This window comes from Camelus bactrianus, chromosome 12, assembly GCF_048773025.1.
Source record: "Camelus bactrianus isolate YW-2024 breed Bactrian camel chromosome 12, ASM4877302v1, whole genome shotgun sequence".
Classification (NCBI taxonomy): Eukaryota; Metazoa; Chordata; class Mammalia; order Artiodactyla; family Camelidae; genus Camelus; species Camelus bactrianus.
In genome coordinates, this window is record NC_133550.1 from 61,377,848 (window position 1) to 61,404,566 (window position 26,719).

Genomic DNA, 26,719 nt, shown 5'->3' on the forward strand with positions numbered 1-26,719 from the left:
CGTGTCCCTTGTTCAGAGCCCCATCCCAGTGCTGATCCCAGTGCCTGACACTTATCAGGTGAATACCTCAGAGTTCCAAAGACCAGAATGAGTTCTTGTCTTGCAAGGTCTCAAGAGACCAAGATGGTGAGTGGGAAAGTTCATTGGCTTAGGAGTCCGTCACCTGTCACCCTCCTCCAGGCTGACCCATCTTAGACAAGTCATTTAGCCATCGTAGACCTCCTCTCTGAAAAATGGAAATGGTATGTATTAAGGGCTCAGTAAATGCTGGCACACTGACACACGCGTATTAATAAAGACAGGGCCCCTGGCATTCTAGTGCGATTTACGCTTTTTCATACAGGATTTCATTTCACTCTCACACCAACCCCAGAGGTAGGTAGAGGTATCTTTTTGACAGGTAAAAACGCTGAGGCTTTTTTTGAAAGGTAAAAAAAGCATCGGGGAGGCCTGGATCCCTCCCCACGTGCATGGACAGGCATGTCTGATCCCCTCCCCATGCCGGGGGCGGCCGGGCGGTTCCGAGGCTCGCGAGGGTCCCGCGCGGGTCGCAGTGCGGGGCTCGCCATTGAGGAACTACATTTCCCAGGAGGAATTGCCCGCAGCTCTGCGGCTCCGGGGCTTTTAAAGGGCTCGCGTTAAATGGGGCGGAGGGAGTTCTGCATTCTGCCCGCCAGTAAACATCTCTGAGCTTGGTGGGGACCCGAAAGCGCCCTGCCAAGGTGTGCAGCGGGGTCGAGCCGCAATCAAGAAGCCCCCTCAAGCCCTGCAGTGTCAGCGAGGCGAGGTGAGGCCAAGCCAATCTGCAGGCAGCCTGTCCTCTTCGTGCCCACCTCCGCCTCAGACCTTGCACCCAATTCCGGGTCAGCCCCTCTTGGCCCCCTTTCCCCTCCAGTTCTTCTGAATGCCGGGGAGGGGCGGTGAATCTCGCCGCCTTGCGGGGAGAAGGGCTGTCTGATCGCGGTAAAGCCCACGAGACCCCGAAGCGAACCCTTCCTCCATTTCTGCCTTCAGTTCCTGTAAAGAATTCACAGGTTGCTGCGATGGGTGGGGATTAGAGATGTGAGAGCTACAAAATGTAGCGAAGGTCTGGGATGGCCAGAAGCTGAGCCTCAGAGTGCGCCCCCACATCTATCCTTCCTAGTCCCGCGGCCTCCACCGTGAAATGAGGGTCTTGGGGGTAGTGATCGTGTTGATTGCCTCCCCAGGCAAGAGGAGCAAAGGATCAAGGAATGGGTGGAGAGCGCTGTGCAAATAAAATTATTTCATCATCGTGCCTTTGGATTCATCCAGTCCTTATTTTTAGACACGCAGGGACCTGGGGTCGGGGGAACGACATGTCTCTGGGAGTGCAGTGTGGTACAACATCTGGGACCTCAGGCTGTCCATGTGGATGCTTATTTTCCCATTCAGACCTTAGTGGAAACCAGAAGAATTTTCTTTGAAAATAACCAAAACAAACCCACCAGAATGTTGTGTTTTCAAATCAGGAAGCTTCGGGGTAACTGACATCATCCAAATAAGAAGGTTGACCTTTTGAACTAACCTGGCCCTCCCTGGCTTCTCTTCCCTGCCTGTGCCACCAAGATAAGCCCGGGAGAAGTCATCCTATACCGACACCGAGGCTAAGGACTTCCCCTCCCCCTTCCCTATCATTTGGATTAATCCATCCCTTGGTGTAGGGGGAACCCGTTAATTTCCTTGGCCTCAAAGACTCCAAAGTCCAGTAGGAGCTCTTTCCCCGAGACGTCCCAGTCACGACCAGTCCCCCCATCTAAACCCTCCAACCATTCCCCCTTCCCCTCCTCAACAGCGGGTGTCTGCAAACAGCTCCGGGACCCTACCCTAATAGAGAGATGCCTTCATCATTCTGACCAGCTATAAACCCCTACTACCAGGGTATTGTTTAAATGAAGAGTGACGGGCCTCTTTGATTAGGGAATAAAAGCGGGTTTGTTGTGAGAGGGAGCTCAGAGCGCCAGCATCCCAGAATCTTAACCCAGGGCCCCTGCCAAGTGGTACCCTGCACGTGAGTAGCTCTGTCACAGACAAGGGGTCCCAGGAACTCTGGGGTCCCATCTGCTAGCCTCTGGACCCTAAAGCCTCTCTGAGCCCCCAAGACTCCCTACAGACGGTCGGGCCCCTTGTTTTCCTCATCTATACCTGCCAAGCAACACTGAAAAAGATGTATACATTTTAACAAAGACCTTGCATCTTCCCAGCAAAATGGCCGTGGTCCTGGCCTCGGCTCCCTGAACAACTCACACTTTCGGAGGATTAGTCACGACTCAAGGAACGCGACCCCATCCTAGATCCCCTTCCTTAGAGCCCCTTTTCCCCAAGCTCCCAAAGCTCTCAGGGCTTCTCCTCATCCCAGGGGCCCCCAAGACAGTAGTTAGAGCCTGCGGGGCAGCTCCTTCATTGAGGACGGCCCCCCTCATTGCCTTCAAGGAGCCCTGGGAGAGGGACTGGACCCCCCAGGCTGGGCCCTAGAGGTAGGGGCAGCGAGCTCTGCCTCTGATACCCTAAAACTCCTAGGCTGAGGGAGGACTATAAATGAATTCCCGGTTACGATATATGGGGGATGTGGGGGGTCTTTTAAGAGAGGAGGCGACTCGCGAGACCTCTCCTCATTCCCTCAGGGGACCCAGGCAGCATTCGGGGTTCGGCCTCAGGCGAGAACCTCAACAAAGAGGTCAGGGGGCGCGATGGGGGAGAGAAGACAGAAGAGGGGGAAGGGACAAAGTTTCAACGTGCCCTTCCAACTCTTCCAGGGAAAGTTTGCTCAGGGGCCTCATGGACAGAGAGAGGGTAGAGGTACGGGGGGCCCGGTGGTGGGATGACCCCCAAGAGGTGATCGGACCCCGGGGGAGCGACCCCTCCCCCCTGTCCCGGCTCGGCCCGGCTGGGAGTCGCCCGGCTCGGGGCCGCGTGTGTTAGTTGGGGCCGCTTTCCGGCCTCTCCGCCGGGCTGGGGGGACCCGCCGCGGGCCAGGAGCGGGGTCCCCGGTAGCCCCAGGGGGGAGCTTTGCTACGAGGGGTTTCCCAAACCCGGGCTCCACGGCCCCGCGGAGCCAGCCCCCCGCAAAGGGGAAATGTGCCGGCGCGCCAGCGGTCCTCGGCTCCGTTTGGGGCGCGTGGCGGGCGCGGGGAGCGGCGGCCGGGTCGGCGGGGCGCCCGGCGGGAGAGCCCAGGGAGCCAGGCAGCGGCCCCGGGCGGCGGCGGGGGGCGGGAAGGCCGGGGCTCGGGGGAAAGGTCGGATTTGCTCGGCGGAAGAAACACAGATGGCGGCGGCGCGGCGCCATTCCGGGCCGGGAGCAGGCAGCCAGCAGCCCTGTCCTCACCGCGGTCCGCCCGCCGCCGCTAAATACCCGGATGCGCCGCCCGAGCGCCAGACGCGGAGCTGGGAAAAGGGAGGCAGAGGAGGCGGAGGCGGAGGCAGAGCCGGGCGCCGAGGACGACCGACAGACCAGCGGGGCTGGGCCACGCAGACCCGGCCCAGCGAGTTTCCCTGCGACCCGAGCCAGGTCCCCGAAAGCCAGCCTCCGGACTGGCCTGGGAGTCAAGGGCGCCAGAGCAGATCCCGAATCAGGCTTTCCTCGGCTTCCGACGAGGGCTGGCCCTTTGGAAGGCGCCTTCTTCAACGGCAGGACCAGTCAGGCCACCATGACCGAGAACTCCACGTCCACTCCTGCGGCCAAGCCCAAGCGGGCCAAGGCCTCCAAGAAGTCCACAGACCACCCCAAGTATTCAGACATGATCGTGGCTGCCATCCAGGCGGAGAAGAACCGCGCTGGCTCCTCGCGCCAGTCCATCCAGAAGTACATCAAGAGCCACTACAAGGTGGGTGAGAACGCTGACTCCCAAATCAAGTTGTCCATCAAGCGCTTGGTCACCACTGGAGTCCTCAAGCAGACCAAAGGGGTAGGTGCCTCAGGGTCTTTCCGTCTGGCCAAGAGCGATGAGCCCAAGAGGTCAGTGGCCTTCAAGAAGACGAAGAAGGAAGTCAAGAAGGTGGCCACGCCAAAGAAGGCAGCCAAGCCCAAGAAGGCCGCCTCCAAAGCCCCAAGCAAGAAGCCCAAAGCTACTCCAGTCAAGAAGGCCAAGAAGAAGCCAGCTGCCACGCCCAAGAAAACCAAAAAACCCAAGACTGTCAAAGCCAAGCCAGTCAAGGCTTCCAAGCCTAAGAAGGCGAAACCAGTGAAGCCCAAAGCTAAGTCCAGTGCCAAGAGGGCCGGCAAGAAGAAGTGACAATGAGGCTTTTCTTGTGGACACTCCTGCCTGTCTCCTATTTTCTGTAAATACTTTTCTCCTTTCTTTTCTCTTGATCCTCATCTGCAGCCTGTTGCCCCTTTCTATTCTGACTTTATGAAGAGACAATTTGGATTCCTCAGAAATTAGGAAATAGTTCTTTTTTCTTTAACCAATCATGCAAGGACAGCAACAAGAGATCTTATCTCTGTAAAGATGAGAATGTACCTATTTTGTTTTGTTAATTTGTTATTAATCTACTTATGAGTTTGAGGATTTGGGTGGGTTTGTGTGTTTTGTTTAATTGGATGGTTGGTTCACTCTGAAGGTAAAAGTCGGGGAAGAATGGGCAAGGCAGCTTGTTGTGGCTAGGTGCAAGGGAGCCCAGGAATTGTGAGGTTTGTAGGGGTACCTATGAGGCAAGTGAGCTTTAAGTTGAACACCCCTTGTGAGAGTTTCAGAACCTTGGCGTAGAGAAGAGGGGTAGCAGCAGCTGGATGGCAAAGGAGGGAGGTGGGAAAAAACCTTCTTTGGACTGACTTCCACCTCCCAGTGGTGAGCAGTGGGGCATCCAAATCCAGTTTCCTTCTCACTTCAGTCAGTCTGCCCCTGTGGCCTCCCTTTTGTCCTAGGGAAGGGGAGGGGGTCCAAGTTACAGCTGGCCCAAGAAGCTGTGGCTTCTCTGTCAGTTGGAAACTAGCCATTGGGGAATCTCGGGCTTTGAAAAGTCTCCTGTTAAAGGGCAGTGGAAACTTTGGGGGGAGGGTGGGGAGTCAGTCAGCCAAGTGCCTCAGTGTGCCCTTTTGAAACTTGGGTTTTTCCACACAATTGGATTGTATCCTAGGAGGACTTTCTTTCCTTCCCCCCCTTATTTTTGGTGCCTCCTGTACAGAGGTGGCTCTGCTTGGTGGTCTGGTGGGGCTCCAGCCCTGCCACCCGCCACTTAAAAACCTCCCGACCTCTATACTCCTGAGTCTTTTGTAAGTAGTTGTAGATGGGGAAGGAGGGTGGGGGCGGGGAGTGGACAGTAAGACATACTTCAGTCGACTTTGAATTGCTAAGTAGTTTTACAGAGCTAGCTAGGTCTGTGTGTATGTTTGTGCATATGTATATATACATATCTAGGGCTAGTACTTACTTTTCACACCCGGGAGCTGGGAGAAAAAAACCTGTACAGTCTTTTCCCTTTTTTTTTTTTTTTTTTAATAAAATAGGAAAACGCTCATTTGCGCCCCCCCTCCCCTTTATTTTTAAACAAGTGTTATTTGTGCCGGGAAGAATTTGCTGTCTTTGTAATTTTAAAACTTTAAAATAAAATTGGAAAAGGAAAAAAAAAACCTGAGCGGTGAGTTTTTCCTCACTTCTAAGATTGAAGGAAAATGTGGAGCAAGTGAATGGGCGCGCAGTGGGGGAAATCTGGGGGCGTTTGCACCTGAGAACGGCAGGATGCCAAGAGCTCGCCAGAACCCCGGAAACCCTAGGGTTGGAGCGTACGGAACGTACCTCAACCTCCTTCTAGGCGGCTGCCTAGAAAGGAGTCCAGGAGCCCAGAGGGCATACCCTTCCCTTCGGAGAGGTGTTTGTAGGCATGGCCTGGGAATGGGAGGTGGGGGAGTCTGATGGGCTGGGCCTTGACGAGCCTTCCTATGTCGGGTCGCCTCCCCTTCCCCCACACGGAGAGTTCCAGTCTCAATTTACAGATCAATCCACTTTCGTCCTCTGCGGATCCCGCCAGGCCCCGCCCGCCCATCCCTGGGTCCGCCTACCCTGCTCCTTTAGCTGGGACCCCTCTCCCTCCGATTGGCTGTCAGAGCCCGGCCCCCGCCACGTGATCAGGTCCCGGCCGCACTGCGCACGGTCCAGAGCGGGTTCGGGAGAGATGGGGCCTACGTGGGCTGGCCGCGTCCTCCGCGCTGCGCTCTCCCAGGCCCCCCGCGGCCGCCGCGCGCAGTCCGCGCTGGCTCAGCTGCGTGGCATTCTGGAGGAGGAGCTGGAAGGCATCCGCGGGGCTGGTACCTGGAAAAGCGAGCGAGTCATCACGTCCCGTCAGGGGCCGCGCATCCACGTGGACGGCGTCTCTGGAGGTAACTCCCCATCCTGGGAATCGTCAGACCTGACCGGGTGTTCAAGGGTCATTCTGAGGCATGCGCTGGAATTGAGGTCCTGGAGGCAGTGGGCTGGCGGGAGCAGCTGCACACGTAGCCACTGGACCCTTTCCCATCTATCAGGCAGACTTGCCGACTTCCCACAGTTAACTCTAACCTGGTTAGACTCGTTTCCACGGAGGGAGGTAATTTGCCCTTGAAGACTTTTTTGGCTCAACGAACAGGGCTGGATCGAAACCCAACTCTGAGAACGTGAGAGAAAAATAGAGAGACACGCAGCTGGCTCCCACCATATGGCTTCAAGGAAGGGTGGTGGGAAGGCAGCAGCAAGAAATCCTGCATTTCTGGAGTTGCTGCTTTGTTCAGGCTTCTACTAATTGCTGCATGTGGAGTCCTACAAACCCCGGAACGTAGGAGTGACTAATCCCATTTGCAGAGAAGCCGAGGCTCAGAGATGTGAAGTGGCTTGCCCGAGAGTCTCCACCTAGCTGGAGGCAGAGCCAGACTTTGGTCTAGTTCTTCCGGCGTATTGGAGCTGGAAGGTCAGCCAACTGTCTGTAGATGCCAACTCTCTGGCCAAAATCACAGTGAGCAAGGCACTTGAGGGCTGCTGCAGAAGTCACGTTATGAACTGGCCTACCAGGCCTCCCTGTTTCTGTCTCACTGCCCATGTTGTCTGTGCCAGGCCCCAGGTGGGTGCTGGTTACAAACGGCCCCCAAACCTGCCTTCTACCCAGGACATAAGCATAGAGGCCTCAGTGCAGCTGTGCTCATTTGTAAAACAGAGGTGCCAGGAAGTCCCTACCTTCCCCCAGGGAGCTTGGAGCAGATCAGAAGATGGGAAATTGAGAAGAAACCCAGATTCTCATCCTGTTTTTGCCTCTTCCAAGCTGAGTAAACTTCTAGATCCTTAGTTTCCTCTTCAGGTTAGCTGTGTTAACTTTGGGCTTTAGAACTCGGGTTAAGGTCTCAGAGGCTGGGCGTGCAGTTCTGTACCAAGCAGCAAAGTCAACTGTGTGGAGTCTGGGGACCAGGGTGGGTCTCTGGCCTAGCCCTGTTCTTTTACCCACGAGGAAACCAGGGCACAAATGAGGAGTTGCTGGTGGTCTTCAGTGACATGAGAAGTCAGTGTGGCAGGGCTGGGTTCCTCTTTGGGTGAAGTGTGATGCAAAGTCAGAGTTTAAACTTATCTTCAAGGCTCTGCTCTGAATCCTTCCCTGACCCTCCCCCTCCTGTAGCTGTTGGATTCGGTGCTTCCTAGGGGCTCTCGGCTCCCCATCGTGGCTTCTGCCCCAGAATGGATCATATTGTGTGGTTGTTGCCTTTCCAAGGATGAATCCAAATTCATTTCCTCTCTGAGTCCCCAGGGCCTGGCACTGACACCTTTCCAAGCCCTTCTTTGCCTTGAGCTGCTGTGTCTGTCCCCTGTCCTCCACCTCAGGAATCCTTAACTTCTGTGCCAACAACTACCTGGGCCTGAGCAGTCACCCGGAGGTGATCCAGGCAGGTCTGCAGGCCCTGAAGGAGTTTGGAGCCGGCCTTAGCTCTGTCCGCTTCATCTGTGGGACCCAGGTACACGTGGGTGTGTCCAGGCCAGTGGGAGTGGGGGCAGTGTGAGAAGGGGGATGGTCTCCCAGCTTTGGGCACTGACCCCAGATGTCGCTTCCACAGTCACCAGGGCTAGCTTAGCCAGATCAGCCATCCCAGAACTCTGGCCCCACTCTTAACCCCAGAGTGGTCCACCAGAAAGGGTGGGTTCAGGCTTCTATTTTGCTCTGGAGCCTTGGGCAGGAAACTTTACCTCTCTGAACATCCATTTCCCCCCTTGCAGAACAGAGCTCCTTCTCCTGTTACTCTTCGGGAAAGGAAGAATAGAAGGCAGGGATTGAGATGGAGGGTTCTGGAGATATTCAGCCTGAGCTTGGTTCCCAACACCACCATTTATTGGCTCTGTTACTGTGGGCAAGTGTCTTAACTTCTCTGTGCCTTAATGCCTTCATTGGTAAAGTGGGGATAATAGTACTTGATCAGATTATCCCAAATGAGAGAGTTAAATTAAAGAGTGAATACATGGAAAGATGGTTCGAGCAGTGCCTAGCACATAGTAGTGCTCAATGAATGTTGGTTATTAATTTTATTTTGTAAATTTCATAAAAATGAACTTTTATAAACATGAAACTATAGCTTACTGTGTATCAGGTGCTGTTTTAAGAACATTATGAATATTAATTCATTAATGCTAATAATAATCCCAAGTGATAAATGCTATTCTTATCCTTGTTATAGAGATGAAGGCACTGAGGCTCAGAGAAGTTAAATGACTGGCCCAAGGGCACACAGCCTATTGTGGTAGAATTTGAACCCAGATGGTCTGATTCAAGAGTGGGTGCTTTTGATTCCCTGTAATTATTTTTATCTGTCCTCTTAGAAAAGTGAAGGTGAAATGAATGTCAGAGGCAGAACTCCTGACTCCCAGCCAGGGTACTTTAGACTGGACAGCTTTCAAATCTAAGAATTTGAGCCTCCTCCCCGCCCCCAAAAAAACATGTGAGACCCAAGTGAACCTAGAGTTACTTTTGTAATCTTCTTTGCCGTTAAGCAACCGAAAAAGGAACTCAGTGTGCTATCAGGAAGACATTAGCACCCATAATTCTACCATCAGACTCCCATTGTGAAATGAAGACCCAACCCAGAAGGGGCACCTAGTAGGCCCCTAATTCCTCAGTAGGAACCATCTGCCAGATTCTTGTTGGCTCTGGTGAACCCTTGCTCTGGTGGTGCAAAAAACAAGGAAGAGGATCTATTTGTGGCCCTAAGCCTGTCCCCATGACTTGTCCCAAGTGGCCCCATAGGCATTAACACCTGTTTCACTTGCTTACTTCAGAGTATCCACAAGGATCTAGAAGCAAAGATAGCCCGCTTCCACCAGCGGGAGGATGCCATCCTGTATCCCAGCTGTTTTGATGCCAATGCTGGCCTCTTTGAGGTATGTGAGGCCACGGGTGGGAGCTGGTGAGGACTGCCCGGCTGTGGAAGGCTTGGGAGTGAGCAGTCAGGAGAACTGGGCAGGATGTCAGTGCCATGCCTAGAGGCCCCAATGCCCACTTCTTCTGGAGGTTAAGTTAGGGCCAGCAGGTCTCCAGGAGGAATCCTGGGACTTACAAAGAGGTCAGCTTCCAGGGCATTTGCAGGGTAACCTATATCAGCTGAAAGGCTGAGACACTATTAGGGGCCAGGCATTCACCAGACATGTTCTCACCTGCTTTCACTAGAGCAAGGCCCCTGGTTCAGCCCAGTCCTGTGGCTCTGGGGACCCAGACAGAGGCAGAGGGCTCCTTGCCTCCCTGCCCAGAAGAATGCCCTGGGAGGCAGTGAAATATTGATTCGGGGCAGTCCTGAGGAATAAGGGAGAAGCCCAAGGTGGTTGGGTGATGGCTCTACTCTTAATGCCTTCCTCCAGGCCCTGCTGACCCCACAGGATGCAGTCCTGTCGGATGAGCTGAACCATGCCTCCATCATTGATGGCATCCGTCTGTGCAAGGCCCACAAGTACCGCTACCGCCACCTGGATATGGCTGATCTGGAGGCCAAGCTGCAGGAGGCCCAGGTGGGGCAAGGCCTAGTGGTTCTAGGGACAAGGACTGGGCTTATCCCCAGCCTCCCCTCAGCGAAGGAAGCAAGGCTTGCAGAGGCCGACTCCTCACAGGCAAACAGCCTGAAAGTTCGAAACAGTCATGATTTGAACCCAGATCCTCAGACCCAAAGCTTTATTCCATTACACAATGCTGCCATGAGTTTTAGTAAGCACCTTATATGTGGCAGGCCCCTGCTAGGCGTAAGGGTGGGATGAGCTTATGGACAGAACTGGCCCCACTCCACCCTGTCCTCTGGGAGGGGAGACTGAGAGCATTCTCACCGCCCAGTGCAGTGTGGCTCCAGACTGCCCTGGAAGAGAAGGATAAGGCTCTGAGAGGCCCAGAATGGGGAGAGGATGTACCAGCCCCAGCACGGTGGTGGCTATGTGCTCACCTCTGTGCTGGGCACTGGGCAGCCCGAGCCCTTATAGCCCCGAGCAGCACAGAGAGTGGATGGTTTGGCCCAGTTTGTGATTCCAGCCACCACCTGTCTGTGTCTTCCCTGCAGAAGCATCGGCTGCGTCTGGTGGCCACTGATGGGGCCTTTTCCATGGACGGTGACATCGCGCCCCTACAGGAGATCTGCCACCTTGCCTCTCAATATGGTGCCTTGGTCTTTGTGGATGAATGCCACGCCACTGGCTTCTTGGGGGCCACAGGACGGTGGGAACACACGGCACCTGAGACCTTGGGTTGGACTTCTAAGGGTGGGTGGGAAACCCGGAGGCCAGCCCCCAAGCCCAACCCATGATTTTGGGCGCTCAGGTGGCCAGTGGTGGAAGTGGCAGCTTCCCTTGCAGGGGCACGGATGAGCTACTGGGCGTGATGGACCAGGTCACCATTATCAACTCCACACTGGGGAAGGCTCTGGGCGGAGCATCAGGTGCCTGCAGGCTCTTGGGCCCCTGGGCTCCCCTTACCCCCATGCAGGGCCCTGGAGGGGTCCCAGGGAAGGTGGCGGGGAGACCAGGGGCTGCAGGGAAGAAGACAGCATGGACTATGCTGTCAGGAGGGGCCTGGGGGGAGGCTCTGGCTCCTGGCCTGACTGCCACCAACCACCCCTGTCCCCACCTTTGCCCTTGTTCTCAGGGGGCTACACGACAGGGCCCAGGGCCCTGGTGTCCCTGCTACGGCAGCGTGCCCGGCCCTACCTCTTCTCCAACAGCCTGCCACCTGCTGTTGTCGGCTCTGCCTCCAAGGCCCTGGACCTGCTCATGGAGAGCAATGCCATTGTCCAGTCTATGGCGGCCAAGACCCAGCGGTGCGGTCCCTGGCGGGGTGGGGCAGGCTGGGGCGGAGGAGCTGGTGAGGGTCTGCCTCTTTGCCTGCGCTGGCCAGTGGCTGCCTGTGTATGGGTTCTGTCTCTGTCCACAGCATGTCCCCAGTGGGTTGCATGGGGACTCAGCTCTCTTAGCCGAGGGCTGCCTACTTGCCACCTCCCTCTTCCCTCTATCTGTCTCTGCCTCTTCTTTCCATTTCCTGGTGCATTTCTCTGCCAATGACCCTGTGTCTCCCCCTCTGCAATCCTGTCTTTTGCCTCCCTTTTTGGTCTGCCCGTTCCTCTGCCTGGCTCCCCATCTGCCTCTCAGGGTCTGCATCTCTGTTTTTGTTGGTCCCTCCTGCAGACTTGGCCACAAACCTTGGGTCACATGCCCATCAGAGCTGGTATGACTGCTCCACAGCCCCCTAGCTCCCTGTGACACCCAGCTTGTGCCCACAGATTCCGCAGTAAGATGGAGGCTGCTGGCTTCACCATCTCGGGAGCCAATCACCCCATCTGCCCTGTGATGCTGGGTGACGCTCGGCTGGCCTCTTGCATGGCGGATGACATGCTAAAGAGAGGTGAGAGGGCCGGGATGTGAGGGGCCAAAAAAAAAGACAGAACCCCTAGACTGTGACTACCCTCCTTCCCCCCACCCTCCTACCCCTGTTAGACCAGCTGTCTGTCCGAGCCGAAAACCGCAGGCCATGAGGCATGTCTGAGAGACCTTGGGCAGCTCCCTTTCCCTCTGTGGCCCTCAGAAAAAAAGTAGGAGATGTTAGTCATGCCCCAAAGCCTGTCGGGCTCTGGTGAGCCCCGGATTGGCCCTCTCTCCCCACCCAGGCATCTTTGTCATCGGGTTCAGCTACCCCGTGGTCCCCAAGGGTAAGGCCCGGATCCGGGTACAGATCTCTGCGGTGCACAGCGAGGAGGACATCGACCGCTGCGTGGAGGCCTTCGTGGAGGTGGGGCGGCTGCACGGGGCACTGCCTTGAGTCCTGGGCAGTGACAAGTGGAGCCAAGGGCTCCGCAGTGACAAAGGGGGCCTCTTTGTGACAAAGAGGCTCTGACAAAGTCCTGGGGCCAGGCTGGGGTGAGCCTGTACTTGTGGCCATGAGTGTGAAGCAACAGTGTGGAAACGGGCTATGACGTGTTGGTCTGCTTTATTCTCTCGGAGCAGACCCTGTCCTGTGGCTGGTGGAAGAATCAGTCAGGAGCTGGGGCAGTAGAGGCAGGGGCCCCCATTGGGCTCAGTTGGATTCTGTGCTGCTGTAGAGGGCAGCCGAGGAGCAGCCCTGCAGGCCCCTTCCCACACCCTCCCCCCCAACTCTGCAGCCTCCAGAGTCTAGCCTTGGTGAACACCTCGTCCTCTGCTCCCCATCCAAAGGATGGCCCACAGCTGCCCAGATGAGAAGGGGCTGGGCACCCAAACCCATGTTTGAGAGAAGCAAAGGATTGAGCCCTAAAGGAGAGAATGTCACTTCTGGAGAGTCCCCTGACAGCTTGGAACCATGTGTTCTTGCCCACTTTGTCCCTGCCTCTGTGGCCTTGGGACAGACCCCATCCCCTGCATGTGCCTCTGTTTACCCCGCTGTGCCAAGAGTAGATGTTACGTTGGTACCTGGGGCCCTTCCATCTCTGTCTTCCCCAGACCTACTGGCCTGATGATCGGCCAACAGGGGGCGCAGCGAGCTCAGGCTCTGGCTGTTATGGCCCTGACGCGCCCCGCACCCGCATCCTTTCCCCCAACCTCCCCACCCTGACTTCTGGCCTTGGGCTGAGTGGTTTGTATGCTGCCCTGCAGGCAAGACCAGGAGGGCTGATTTGCTGCTGCCAAGGCGTCATCCCACGCTGGTTCCCCAGCAACAGCTCACTGCTCCCCTGCTGGAGATGACGATCCCCTTCCCACAGTCGTGGGCCCTGGCTCTTCTCTCTCCATTGCCCTCCCCATTCAGCCTTAGGGGCACCTGGTGTTTTAAGTCACAGCAGCTCCAGCCTCAGTGTGGTGCGGCCTTGGGAAGCTCGTAGTTTGCTGGGGATGGGGCAGGGAGGATGGGAAGGCCCTTCTTCATTAACAGCAGGGAACTGGGACCATGTCTCTGCCGTCCCACACCCCTAGCGCTCCCCTCAGCCCCTCAGCTGGATGTCTAGGGATGGGCAATCTGGGCGAGCTCTGGCCCAGTCTGGCAGGATCCTAATGCTGGGATTCTGAGAATCATAGTCTGTGATCCTGAGAAGCTTAAGGCTGGGTCCAGGATTCTGGGGTAATGGGGGATGCAGCCCCAGGAAAGGGGGCTGCTATGGCCACATCAGGGGCATGAACACTTACATGCTGCCCCCACCACAAGCTAGGGCACCTGGCACCAGGTGCACTGCTGCAGGAGCAAGTGCACACAGCCTGGTGCCAGCCCCCGGCCAAGCCAGCAGCTTTACGTGCATGGTCTGCCCAGGCCGGCGGTCCTAGCGGGCAGCCACAAGCAGCTGCAGGGTAACAAGGCGGCATGAGGCAAAGCCCACCAGCCAGTGGCACAAAGGGGGTGCCACCACCTTCTGCAGCTCCCGGGCACCACCACTGGCATTGTGCTTCCCGGGGGACAGCTTGGGCAGCGGTAGCGCCATGACACCGTGGACCAGCCTAAGGAGTCGTTGGAAGTGCCAGCAGGTGCGGCGGCAGCTCTGGGCGCACATGCTTGGTTTGGGCACGTACTGGTCATCGCCAGAGGCCAAGACAGGCTATAGGGCCGAGGGCCAGCTGCCGACAAGCCACACTTCCATATCCTGCAGGTTCCAGGTCGCCAGGGACCACTCCCAGGGTGCACCATCTGTCCTCTACATTGGGTGAAGGGTTCAAGGCCACAGCTGCCAGGAGCAGCAGTTGGAGCAAGGGGAGGAGTGGTTGGGCTCCCTGGGATTGGGCCATGGCGAGGCACCCTTCCTGCCTGCCCCACAGGAGGGCTCTCTGGTTTCTCACCGTCTTCCCTCCCTCCTTTCCTCCCCTGCTATCATATCAGCAGCTCAGCCTTGTTGCTGGGAGCTCTTTGCCCTGGTACTGCCCTAGTGCACCCAGAGCCCAGCCTCAGGCAAGGAGGGGCATGGCAGGCTGGGGGCTCCCAAGGGGAGGGAGGACAGTGTGTCAGGGATCTCAGGCTTTCAGGGTTCAGCCATGCCACATGCATGAGTCCAGACTTCCTCAGAGTCTAACAGTGCATTACTTTCATACAGGGTGGTTGTGGACCTCCAACTGAATGACTCCAAAATCCTCCCGTGCTAAGTCCAGAATCCTACAGTTCTGCCCTTGTAGATCATACAATTCTACAATTCTAATTCCTTAATTCTGACAGCTCTGAATTCAGGTTTGGAGAATCTAGGTATGATTCCTAATATCTTCAATTCAATGAGTCCTCTCTGTTTCCAAAAATTCGGGGGTGCTCTGCATCTGGAATGGGTGACATCAGGCTTTAGAGAAGCCATGAAAATCCCAGGGGCTTACAGGAAGCCAGTTCTGAAGAGTCTGTTCCCAGCGTCTCAGGCCTTGATTACAGGTCCTGGCTTCATCAGCATCCCCTCACAGACATCCCCTTGACATTTACCCACCCTCTCAGCTTCTGTAGGGTGCCTACCACCTCTGGTCTCCCCTAATTCATTGCAGACTGCCTTCTGCCCCCAATCCACTTATCTAGTTTACCAACAACCACCTTGTTGTTACATCCAATGCACCTTCCCCCCCCCAGGGCATAGCCTCTAACCCTCTGGAAGCATTTGGCTTTGTGGTCTACTCCTCCAGGAGATCCAGATCAGAACCCCATGACTGAGTCGTACAGCTGTTCACCAAGACCTAGTAACTTCTTTGGCTCTTGCCTGGACAAAAGGCTCCTAAATGATCACTCATTAAATGTCTCCCCCTCTGTCCATCCTTTAACCCCGGGCTATAATAAACTCATTACAAAATAAATGGGGAGGTCCTGTCCCTGCTCTAGAACCTCCTCTAGTTCCCCATTGCCCTCAGGCTAAAGCCAGACTCTTTGGACAGGCACATAAACTTTCCAGTCTTCAGGCAGACTGAACCCTGAGAACAGGCTTAGGGAAGCTGATGGGTCTGGAGATTTCTCAGGGCCAGGAGGAGGAGTCCTATCTAAAGTCTGCAGAAAAGGGAATCGTATTCTGGTTTCCTAGCATAGGACACCCCACTCAAGACTAGGACTCCTTTCTGAGCTTGGAATCGGGTCCTCCTTGGAGCAGGGATGGGAGTCATCAGTCAGGACCACAGGAGGTGAGAGTGATAGGAAAGGACTGGGGCCTGGGCACGGAGGGGTTAACTACAAAGCGAATCTAGGAGAGCGAGAACAATGGGTTACTCACTGCAGAAAGAGGCAGGAGCAAAGCAGAGAGGCAGAGGAGCCAGGCAGAAGAGCATGCCACTCAGGGGAAATCAGGATCTGAGGAGGAGGTGGCTACTTCGGAGGGAGTGCCCAAGTCCAGCTCGGCAGAGGAGGGGCCTTAAAGGAGAAGAGGGAGCAGTGGGAGTCAGACCTGTACCTGCAGGGAGGCACCAAGAGGAAGCCACTGAGCCAGGAGGCAGCTTCAGCCTGGCCAGTTCACCCAGGATCAAGCCCAGGGTTGAGGTGGGTGTTGCCTATCCTAGGCTTTGGGGGGCCTGCTGCATGCTGGGGGAGGGAGCACAGATTTCACCTTTCTTCCCTCCTCCCTGTCTGACCCCCTTGCCCTTAATTCATCCCACCACCCCAGAGGTCCAGGCGTGCAGGGGGACTCACGGGTGGTTTCTTATGTGGGACATGGGGTGGGGCAGGGGTGAGGGGTGAGCACAGATGCACGCGCGCACACACACGCACACACACACACAGGCACACACGCAGGTTGTCAGGGGCACCACCTGTAAACAGTCTCCCAGATGCGTGCTTCAGCCTGGGAGTCAGGGTCCAGGGTGGCAACAGCCCCAGATCTGCCACTCGTCATATTAGACTCCTGTGTCCCTCTCTGAGCCTCAACTTCCTCATGTGCCAATAGGGACCAGTGACCTATATGGTTTTCCCAGCTGTGCCACTGCCAGCTGTGCTCTCACTGGACTGGACTATCCAGTGACTCAGGGATGTCACCCAGGTTTGGCTAAATCTGACCCCTGTCCAAGAGTCTTCCTTGTGTTTCAGATCCCCATTGAAAAGTAAGGAAAATACACCAGCTCCTGGGGTGACAGCTGCCCCTCCCCCCACCCGCCATGTCCTCACCCCACTTTGCCTGCCTTTACCTGCATCACTGGTTAGAAGTGTCTACCAACTACCTCATCAGTCTTTCGTGCCCTGGGCTATGGAAGTTTTCCCTAGGAAACTGAGAAGCCCACTTCAGACACCAATATGACTCTGCCAGGAGCTGACACAGTGGGTCTCAGTGATAACTGTCCCCCCACTCCTATCCCCATCCCCCACAAACTTCCAGCCCAGGAGACCTGTCCAGGACCAGAGTAGGGGACTAGACACCTGAGTCAAGTGACCAGAGCATGGGGGCTCCTGCCTGAGGACTCCAGTTTCTCTTCCTCAGGTGCCCGACTGACGGGGAGATGGCTGATGCCCAGAACATTTCGCTAGACAGCACGGGGAGTATAGCGGCTGTGGCTGTGCCTGTGGTCTTTGCCCTCATCTTCCTGCTGGGCACAGTGGGCAATGGGCTGGTGCTGGCGGTGCTGCTGCAGCCCGGCCCGAGTGCCTGGCAGGAGCCTGGCAGCACTACAGATCTGTTCATCCTCAACCTGGCAGTGGCGGACCTCTGCTTCATCCTGTGCTGCGTGCCTTTTCAGGCCGCCATCTACACGCTGGACGCCTGGCTTTTTGGGGCCCTCGTTTGTAAGGCTGTGCACCTGCTCATCTACCTCACCATGTATGCCAGCAGCTTCACGCTGGCGGCTGTCTCAGTGGACAGGTGCGCTGTGCTGGGGACCTGGCTGGGACTGGGAGGGAAGACAGGAACAGATTCTCATTGGCCTTAGAAAGGAGAGAACGGAGGACCAAAAAGGGATGGGGGAGGGAGAAAAGGAATAGCTCTCTGGCCCCCACAAACCATTTTCTGGGCACCTGCAGGGCCTGCTTGAGGGGATCCTCCTGCCCTCCCCCTAACTCCATTGGGAGCTTTCCGAGGACATCTCCGTGTCCCCAGTGTCAGCACAGGGCCTGGCACAAAGTAGCTGCTCTGTAAGCGTGAAATGAATGGCAAAAGGAATACACGAATGAATTCATCAGATATTTTATTACTGCCCACAACTTGGCCCGGGTTGTAGTCAAACCTGCTTTCATGGCTTGAAACTTGGGGTCAAACCCAGGCTCATCCTCTAGCTGATGACCTCAGACTGGTCACTTCTCCTGAGCCTCGGGCCCAGCCCCGCTGGGTGCCAGGCGCGCCTCAGGGCTTTGCGCGCTAACTCCATCCACACAACCAGCCTGCAAGGCCGGGATCACCCCGGCCGTTCAGACGCAGCTGTCCAGGCGGCGGTCCACCAGTCCCGGAGCCGCGTCAACGTCGGGGCGCGGGTGCGGGCCGCCCACCAGCCCGTCGCGCTGACCCCGCGCCCGCCCGCAGGTACCTGGCCGTGCGACACCCGCTGCGCTCGCGCGCCCTGCGCACGCCGCGCAACGCACGCGCCGCCGTGGGCCTGGTCTGGCTGCTGGCGGCGCTCTTCTCGGCTCCCTACCTCAGCTACTACGGCACCGTGCGCTACGGCGCGCTGGAGCTCTGCGTGCCCGCCTGGGAGGACGCGCGCCGCCGCGCCCTCGACGTGGCCACCTTCGCCGCCGGCTACCTGCTGCCCGTGGCCGTGGTGAGCCTGGCCTACGGGCGCACGCTGCGCTTCCTGTGGGCGGCCGTGGGCCCCGCGAGCGCGGCGGCGGCCGAGGCCCGGCGCAGAGCCACGGGCCGCGCGGGGCGCGCCATGCTGGCGGTGGCCGCTCTCTACGCCCTCTGCTGGGGCCCGCACCACGCGCTCATCCTCTGCTTCTGGTACGGCCGCTTCGCCTTCAGCCCGGCCACCTACGCCTGCCGCCTGGCCTCGCACTGCCTCGCCTACGCCAACTCCTGCCTCAACCCGCTCGTCTACGCGCTCGCCTCGCGCCACTTCCGCGCGCGCCTCCGCGGCCTGTGGCCCTGCGGCCGCCGCCGCCCCCGCCCCTGCTGCCCCCCAGGCACCCGCCGCACCCGCCGTCGAGTCCGCCCGGCTTCCTGCGACCCCGCCGGCTGCCCCGGGGACGCCCGGCCTCGCGGGAGGTTGTCGGCGGCCGGCGACTGGGGCGGAGAGCCGGGTCAGGAGCCTGCCTGCGGCAGAGAGGCTGGAGGCGCCCTGCTTGTCCGAGGACCGGAATAAACCTTGCCCACCTCCACTCTGCTGGGTGTCCGTCAGTCTGTCATTCCCCTTTCCCACAGGGCAGGACGCTACTAGGGGATGGGGCTAAAGCCAGGAGCCCTCTGAGGTGCAGTGGCTGAGCTGGGGACACCCCTGGGCGGTAAAAATGGTTCAACCCAGCCAAGCGCAGGGCAGCCCCCAGACTCTGTCTCTGACCATAGCCAATCTAGCAGAAAGGAGGGTCGTCCCTCTGCCCATCCCTCCAACTCGGTCAGCATCTTGTAAGCCCTGTTTCGTCCATCACCCTTTACCAAGTCCCTTCTCCCTTTCAAGCCTTATCCTGAATAATACTAGCAGATAAAATAAATGTAGCAAATATTTATTAAGTATTTTGCAGTGCTACATTCTTCAATCTAATTATCAAAACAGCTTTGCAAGGTAGGCATAATTAGTTCTACCTTACAGATGTAGACTTCGGGAACCAGAGAGGTTTAGTGATTTGTCACACAGCTAGCCTATGGCAGAGGTTGGATTCAAACCCACTGGAGTTTAAGTTTTTCTTCTCAGTAGAACCTACTTCTCTGGGGCCTCTGCTCTCAGTTCCCATAGTTTCCACCGTTTTCTTGGTTCTTCCTGATTCTGCATCAGCCCTCTTCCCCAAACCTGGAGCTCCCCCATGCCTGACTGGAGGCCCTGGTAGCCTCAGAGGGCTCCCAGCCCCCTTCCTTAGGAGAGTTTTGTTCAGGTACTCAGGACAGTGGGTCCTGATGGGCTTCAAGAGGCCATCAAGTCTCTGGCTTAGGGGAGACACTGAGCCACACTCGGGCTGCAGCTGGCCCTTCAGCAGCCCTAACTACCCTGTGGCCCCCTCCTTACCTGTCCCTGCACACAGCTGGGGTAGGCTGTGGCTGTGAAACCTCCTAATTAACCAATAAATGAGTCTCGTTGGTTGTAGGGCCGCCCACTTCCCACCCTCCCTCCCTCCCCGTATGTCGATAATGTTTAATAGCTTCTGGCTGAGGCCTGAGACCTTTCCGCTTCCGTGTCTCCCCAGCACACCTCCTGGCTGCCAGGCACCCTGGGAAGGCCCTCCCTGACAGTAGGCAGCTGCTGAGGCCTCATCAATGCCTGCCACCTGCCACAGACCCAGGAGTCAGAATGGCAGGCAGCCTTCACGGGGGAGGCTGAGATCCAGCTGTGGGAGCAACTGCTACAAGGGCCCAGCACTGGGGCCGGACACATGTCCGGTGCTCTTTCTCCCACATCTCTGCCAAGTGCCCCTGGTTGACTCAGGCTGCAGCAGTGGGAGTGTTTCCAGGGGGTGTGATGCCGCCGGCTTCTGCAGCACCCAACATGACCTCTTGTCTCCCTGTGGCCACCACTCACACCTCCCCTGGCGCACCCATGCCTGCCACTAACCCTGGCAGGCAAGGGATATTACCTCCATTTTCAGAAGCGAAAACTGAGGCTCAAGGCGGTGAGGCAGCTTGATCAGAGCCAAGTGGCAAATTCGAGTCAGAGCTTGGATCCTAACTGGGCCAGAGGGATGGCTCTCACGGCAGCCCAGGAGGCATCGGGAAAACATCTCAGAGTATCTGACAGTTTGCTACCAAACAATGGTGAGTGCCTGCGAACTAGAAATAGGGAACAAAACCTCCCAGGGTTGACTTATGCTGTGGTTAGTTCAGCCACCCAGTGGGGCTGCTCCCCTCCACAGTCACCTCTGTGGGCACGGACAGGTGACTGACTGGGAACAGCCTCCATCTAGGATGGGCGGGAGACAGTCACCCAGCCAGGGAGTGGCAGAGCCAGAGTCTGAACCTGCATGAAACCCCAGGCCCAGGGGAGGGGTTGGTCGGTAGAAGCCCTCCACAGGGGCCTGACCGAGGGACAGTTGTACAGCCCAGGCCCTTGGCTGGACCCTGAGGCCTCCTGCTTCTGAAGCCGTCTCTCTGGCCCATTGGAACCAGATAAAGCAGCCCAGACACTCCAACTAATGGAGGGCAATGCAGCCTGGCCCAGAGCAGGCACACAGCAGATACATGAGGACGGAGATGCCAAGGAAGGAAAGACTTGACTCCTTCCTTCTTTCCTTTATCCCTCAAACATTCGAGTGCCGGCCCTAAGCGAGTCCTTGAGAGGAAATCAGAGATGGCTTGAGTTAGACCTGATCCCTGCCTTCCAGGAGCTCTCAGTCTAGCTATAGCGTCAAATACCAACAGAAGAAAGGATGGCATTTGAAAGGGCCCTGAGAAGGAAACTCCTGCCTTCCTGAGCCATCCAAGCAGGAGTCCCAGAAAAAGTGATATTTAATATGCATTTTCCTGGAAAAAGGTGGAAGGACCTGCTAGACGGAGCAACAGCCTGTGCCAAGGAAGGTACAGGTATGAGCAGTAAGTGGGCTTCTGCCGCTGAAGCAGGGCCGGGTGGGGCCTGGGGAGGCCGGGAGGGAGGGTGCAGTGAGATCACGTGTGCCTCCTAGGCCAGCTGGAGGGCAGGAACTTCATCCTTCAAGCAGGCATTGACGTCACTGAAGGTTTTCAGGAGGGGAGGGGTCCCATTAGCCCCCAGGGTTGCTGTGTTGAGGTGGGGTTGGAGGTGCCCAATCCAGAGGCTGCTCTGTGAGCCCTCGGCTAGGAAAGCCACCACCAAGAGCCTGGCCTAGGGCTGGGGAATTATTTTTGCTGTGGATTTGGCAGGGAGATTGATGGCCTGCTGCTGGGCTTGGTCTTGGCCCCTGAGGCTTTTGGTCTGCTTCAGGGGGCTAACGAAAATGCTTAGAAGAGCAGATGGTTGTAATACTTTGGTTAGGAGAGAGCTGTGAGTCCTGTAGGGCCAGAGGAGGCAACAGGGGCCAGGACTGAATGAGCCCTGGCCGCTGCCTCCAAGGCCCAGGAGAATTCACCTGACCTGAGCCTCCTGCAAGGTCTCCAGCCAGGGTTGGGGCAGCCTGGGGTTCCCAGGGAGAAGCCCCTCTTAGTTGAGGGGAGATTTGAATTCAGCAGCCCCCTCACCCTTCTGTTTGTTCAAACCTCTCAGGGATAGGCCTGTGGCATTCATGTTTGAGCACTTATCAAGTATAGGGTTCTCCTGCAGGAAAGACAGAGCACGGGGGATTGTGGGAGCTCAGAGGAGGGCCCTAAGCCAGCTTGGGGAAGCAGAGAAGACTTCCTGGAAGAGCTGATGCTCAAGCCAAGTCCTGAAGTGGGAGTTACTCAGGGCAGATGGGGAAGGGAGCGATGGGAAACACGTGCACAGGCCACCCGGAGTCCTTCCGCTGCAGGCAGGCACAGCGTGAGGCACCCAGGGCCTGGAACCAGGTACAGGAGAGCCCCAGCAGGAAGGGAGGTGGGAGAGGTGGGGGCAGGGCAGCAGCAAAGGATTCGGTAAATCTTGTCTGAAACTGAGACTGTACCTTGACCTGACGGCAATGGGGAGCCACTGAAAGGGTTTAAACAAAAGAGTGACCTGATCGTATTTACTCTTTAGGGAACTCTTTCTGATTGCAAGGCAGGCTTTTCCTGGGGAGGGAGAACAGAATGAGACTGGGGGCAGGGAGACAGGAGGCTGGTGTGAGAATCCAGAGAAGTGAAGAGATCAAAGGCGTTGGCAGCACGTGGGGAGACGTGGACATAACAGCACAACGACGTAGGGAGGGATCGTGGAGGTGGAGAGAGCTGTCCTAGATGACACCTCAGACTTCTGGCTTGGGCTATTGGGGGTGGCAGTGGGGATGATGGGGAGAGAGGTTTGGGGTTGGCCCCTGGGGGAGGGAGACGTTGAGCTCAGTTGGAACATGTTGAGACCAGCAGCCTGGGGACATGGTGGGGGGTGTGTCCATGGAGCAGTGGTGTACTGGGCACCTGCTATGTTTGAGGCCTTGTGCTTGGCCCTGGAACATATGTCTCATCTGCTGTAGTGCTTGAAGATGGAGAAACTGAGGCTCAGAGGGAGTGAGTAACTGGCCCAAGATCACAGGGGTAGCCCAAACAGAGCTGGAGTCTAAATCATGTTGGTCTGATTTCAGTTTCATGGAGGAGAGAGGCAGGTAGGAGTTTTTGGAAGGGGAGGGAGGAACTCGAACGTGCAAAGATGACCCCAACCCCAGCCACCTGCACAAGCAACCCCTCTCCTGGCCTAAGGCTGACAGGAACAGCATCATTATCAACTTCACGGTGTGTACCTGGGGACAAAAATACCAATTAACCACCCCGAGGTTTCCTATTCATGAACATCAGCTCCTCAGCTCTGATCCAGGGCTCATTTGCAAATCTCCGGCTGGATCCAAGGTGGCATGAGGCCAGAGGGACAGGCTGTGCAGGGGTGGAATTGTTTCCGGCTTAAGAGAACAAGACTGATTTATCGAGGCCTCTGCTTGGTGCCACCTTGTTTCAGAGGCCTGGGCTGTGAGGGGTGAGACTGAAGCAGGAGGAAGGATGGTCAGGAGGGTTGAGGGGCAAAGGTGCCAGCCTGGAGTACGTAGGGATGCTCTGGACAGCTGTGGCACTGGGGAGAGGGCTGGGCTGGGCATCCAGTGGACCTGTAGGGTCAACTCAGAGAGGTGGCATAGTGCAGGGGTCAAGGCATGGACTGTGAGCCACCCCATCGGGTTTGAATTCTGGCTCCTGCACTTCGTGGCTCCAACCTCTGTTCCCCAGAACCTGTAGAAATGAGCCTTCTGAGCCGCGTTCCCTCCCTGGCACACTGCCTCGGGCTGTTCACTGGCTGCTGCCAGCTCTAGGCAAGGATTCAAGGACTCTCCCAGGCAGATCCCTGCCTCCATCAAAACCCTTACAGTCCAGCTGGGGAGGCCCGACTCACCCACCTCTGCCCACTGGGCGGGCTGACCGCCAAGTGCTTTGATAACATGTGCCATCCTCCTTGGCTTCCAAAGCAGGAGGAAGTCACCAGGTTGGCATGGACCAGTCAGAGACTACTCTGGCTCCTGGTATGGATCTTTGGGCAAGACTTCTTTGCTTCCCTGAGACTATTTCCTCAACGGTGAAGTGAACTGATCCTATCTGTCTCCCTGCGGGCACTGAGGCCTTGCTGTTAGCTTGAGAGCCAGCATCAGGGGGTTTGGGCTGTAATTCACTTTGGGCCCTGTAGCTGCAGGGAGCCAGGGACTTTTTTGGGATTATCCAGGCATCAGTCCAGCTTCCTGACCTCCTAACCTTGGCTTGGGCTCAGCACCTGAAACAGTGTGGGGAGCTGGTGGGGCTTCTCCCCAGAGCTGCTCTGGGTAAGGGTGCATCTGATCTCCAGGGGGGAGGTGACAGCCTGCCTCACCTGCTTTCTGTTGCTAAGACAAATCTTCAGACCTCAGGATCTCTGCAGTCTAGCCTCACCTCCCTCTCTGGCCAGCCCCTCTCGCTCTGGGCCCAACATTTTCCAAGCTGTCTCCTGGTCCCACAGCCAGCCTGTGCCTGTCCTCCACCCGCCAGGCCTGGTTCACACCGCTCCTCCCACCCACCCAGCTCTCCAGCTGCTTGGAAGGCCTATAATAGTCTGGGCAGCCGCCGAGGATGAGCAAGAACCACTGCAGACCCAGCTCAGCCGCATCACCTCGTACTGTCCTTTCTCTCCCCCAGGTGACCAAGTGCGTGCCTGTCCACCAAGCACACTGTACCACGTGCTGGCAAGGAAAGGGCTCGCCCCTCCCCACACCCAAGACTGCTCACGGGGACGGAGACGTTTACTAAGTAAGGAGCACTGGGGACTTGGTGCTTTGGGAACCTTGGCAGAGAATACTGGGGTGGGCTGGGCCCTGTATTGCTATCTGACCTCAAGCAAGTTACTCTCTCTGAGCCTCAATCTTCTGCATTTATAAAATAGTGGGAGCAACAGTGCTGGCTCCCCTTTGACTGCAAACACTAAATCAAAGGGCTTGGATAAAGGGCCTGCTGGCACATAGTAGGAGCTCAACAAAGGTCACTGCCTCAGTTTTAGGAAACTCTGCTTCTGAGAAAGTTCTCATTTCAGGTGTGATAGAAACAGCATGAGCTGTGGGGCTGGGTCCAGGCTTCAGCCCAGCCGCCTGGTTAGATCACGCTGGGAAAACTGCATTTTCTCACCTACCCAAGGCAGCAGCAAGGCCAGTTATCTCACAGGATGGTTTAGTAACTTGTGAATATTCTTCTCCAGGCATTACCACCGTCTGCCATGGGCAATGGCAGAGATTTTGGTTTTTTTCACTCCCTGCTATATTCCCACCTGGAACACTGCCGAGCTCAGAGCAAGTGCCCGATAGGTATTTCAAACATGAATGAATAAAGCAAAGGACCCTGCCTAGAAGGTGAACTCAATCAACGTGGATCTCTTCTTCCTGCCACCCACGCCCCCCTCCCTGCTTCCCCCAGCAAACCGGTCTGTGTGGGCAACCTCTGTGGAGTCCTCCATCCTGCCCCTGGCCCAGCCCAGCCTGCTCAGTGCCCACCTGTGTATTTTCTGACTCACCCTAATGTCTGAGGCTGACTTTTAACTGGCTAGCTCTTCAGACAGATTTCGGGTTGCAAGAAAAATCTTGGCTGGAAATGGGGCAAGGGTGATTGGCTGGCGGCCTGGCTGTCCAGCCAAGTGTCTGATGACTAGCCCCTAAGCTACCTTCATTTGTCAAGCCCTTTGTTCACTGTCTATACGGCCAGGGAGGAGGCTGACCTTAGCTCCTTCGCTTGCCCCAATGGCCCTTCTCCTGGTTACATGGCTATAGGGCCAGGAATAAGGGATCCTCTACAGGGACGGAGGATGCTGCAGGGATGTGCCCCACTTTCCAGGTGGGGGTGGTTTTGTCCAGGCCAAGGACTTGTTAGGAGTTAGCCAGTGAGTCTCTGTAGTAGGCTGTCTTGCAGACACATGCAGTAATCTCAGGGTGATTTCAGAGTCCCAGCATGCCCCACCCCTTCAGCTCTCCCAATAGAAAGCAGCCTGCTGTAGCTGATAACAGGTCCCAGAAATGCCCAGAAGGTCCCCAGGATGCCCTGGGCAGGCCCCTCACCTATCTGCTCCTAAAATTCTGCAGCAGAGATCCTAACCTCTTCTGAGTATGAACTCTGCTGAGAATAAAAGCTATAAACCCTTTTATCAGAAACACACATGCACACTCCCCACACAAAACCTTGCATCATTTCAGAGGGTTCATACCTCTCTCTCTAAGGGCCCAATAATTGAACCCCGTAGACCTGAGACTGAGAAACCTTGCTTCAGCCCTCTCTCAGGTGATCAGCCCCAGGGGTGTGATGGGGGAGGCCCAGAGAAGCAAGTCCCAAGGGAAGGGGCTCAGCGAGTTTGAGGTCCAGTCCCCCACACCCCCGTTTCTCCGCTGCCCCCGACTCTTCTCTGCTCAGCCCCACTGCTGGGGCCATGGGCCGAGGGGGGCTGTGTCCGGGCACAGGGGCAGAGCCCCCAAGCTCTAACGTGCCCCAGGCCTGAGGGGGCAGGCTCACCTGAGGGAGCTAATCGCATGGACAGGAAGGGAGAAAAGCTGCCCAACCCACCCACTTGTGCCACGGGCTCCTCACTCCACTCCGGCCCACAGCCAGCCAGCAGCCACCGCAGCAACTGCTTGAGTTCCATGGAAATGCTTTACCGCTTCCTCTGCCCTCTTCTTTCCCCAGTCTTGGGGCGCTGATCTTCCTTAATCCTGGGGGCCTGGAGGGGCTTTCAGCTTCCCCTCTCACAGGGGCCTGGAGGCAGCCCTGGGCCTGTATCTCACACCCACAGAGAGACCCTTTTTTCTTTAGGGTCGGGAAACACCTAGGTCTCACGAGTTCAATTCAGATCTGATCAAGCTGGGATCTGGAGGACAAGGCCTCCTCCTCTGAAAAGTAGCCAGGATTCCAATCTGGTGAGAAGGAAAGTGGGGCAGAGCCAGAACGGACAGACTGATAATCTAGAAAGTCTGTCTTCAGTCTGTAGTCAAATGCCTCGTTGGAGAGGCGAGGACCACAGGCCTTCCTTTCAGGCTTCCCGTTGTGGCAGGCCCTGCCAGGAGGGGCGCTGCCTTTTGTGTGTCCAAGCCCCATGGGGAATGTCTGCACTTGGGAGGGGGAAGAGTGGGGGTCTCCTCTGCAGTGAGTCTTCAAACCTTCACTAACGTATTAGTTTCCTGTTGCTACTGCAACAAATTA

The 26,719-nt window shown here is 56.7% G+C and overlaps 3 protein-coding genes across 5 annotated transcripts; all 3 read left to right on the forward strand.

Moving 5' to 3' along the window:
* Window positions 1–3,383: 3,383 nt before the first annotated feature.
* Window positions 3,384–5,587, forward strand: H1-0 (H1.0 linker histone). Its single transcript, XM_010960330.3, has one exon. The coding sequence runs from the start codon at window positions 3,666–3,668 to the stop codon at window positions 4,248–4,250; it is 585 nt and encodes a 194-aa protein (XP_010958632.2). The 5' UTR covers window positions 3,384–3,665; the 3' UTR covers window positions 4,251–5,587.
* Window positions 5,588–6,074: 487 nt separating this feature from the next.
* GCAT (glycine C-acetyltransferase) lies at window positions 6,075–12,400 on the forward strand. The gene is made up of 9 exons (XM_010960329.3): window positions 6,075–6,334; window positions 7,797–7,927; window positions 9,240–9,341; window positions 9,816–9,962; window positions 10,499–10,653; window positions 10,791–10,873; window positions 11,080–11,251; window positions 11,711–11,832; window positions 12,095–12,400. The coding sequence occupies exons 1-9, from the start codon at window positions 6,130–6,132 to the stop codon at window positions 12,244–12,246; spliced, it is 1,269 nt and encodes a 422-aa protein (XP_010958631.1). The 5' UTR covers window positions 6,075–6,129; the 3' UTR covers window positions 12,247–12,400.
* Window positions 12,401–12,553: 153 nt separating this feature from the next.
* GALR3 (galanin receptor 3) lies at window positions 12,554–26,573 on the forward strand. 3 transcript variants are annotated; one of them, XR_012510911.1, is made up of 5 exons: window positions 12,554–15,873; window positions 16,805–17,182; window positions 17,837–20,212; window positions 24,185–24,295; window positions 24,738–26,573. XR_012510911.1 is itself a non-coding variant. In XM_074375524.1 (3 exons), the coding sequence occupies exons 2-3, from the start codon at window positions 16,824–16,826 to the stop codon at window positions 18,612–18,614; spliced, it is 1,137 nt and encodes a 378-aa protein (XP_074231625.1). In that variant the 5' UTR covers window positions 12,554–15,873; window positions 16,805–16,823; the 3' UTR covers window positions 18,615–20,320. The 3 variants fall into 3 exon arrangements, 1 of the variants encoding a protein (XP_074231625.1); XR_012510910.1 differs by having other exon boundaries at window positions 24,185–26,573; XM_074375524.1 differs by lacking the exons at window positions 24,185–24,295; window positions 24,738–26,573 and having other exon boundaries at window positions 17,837–20,320.
* Window positions 26,574–26,719: the final 146 nt, after the last annotated feature.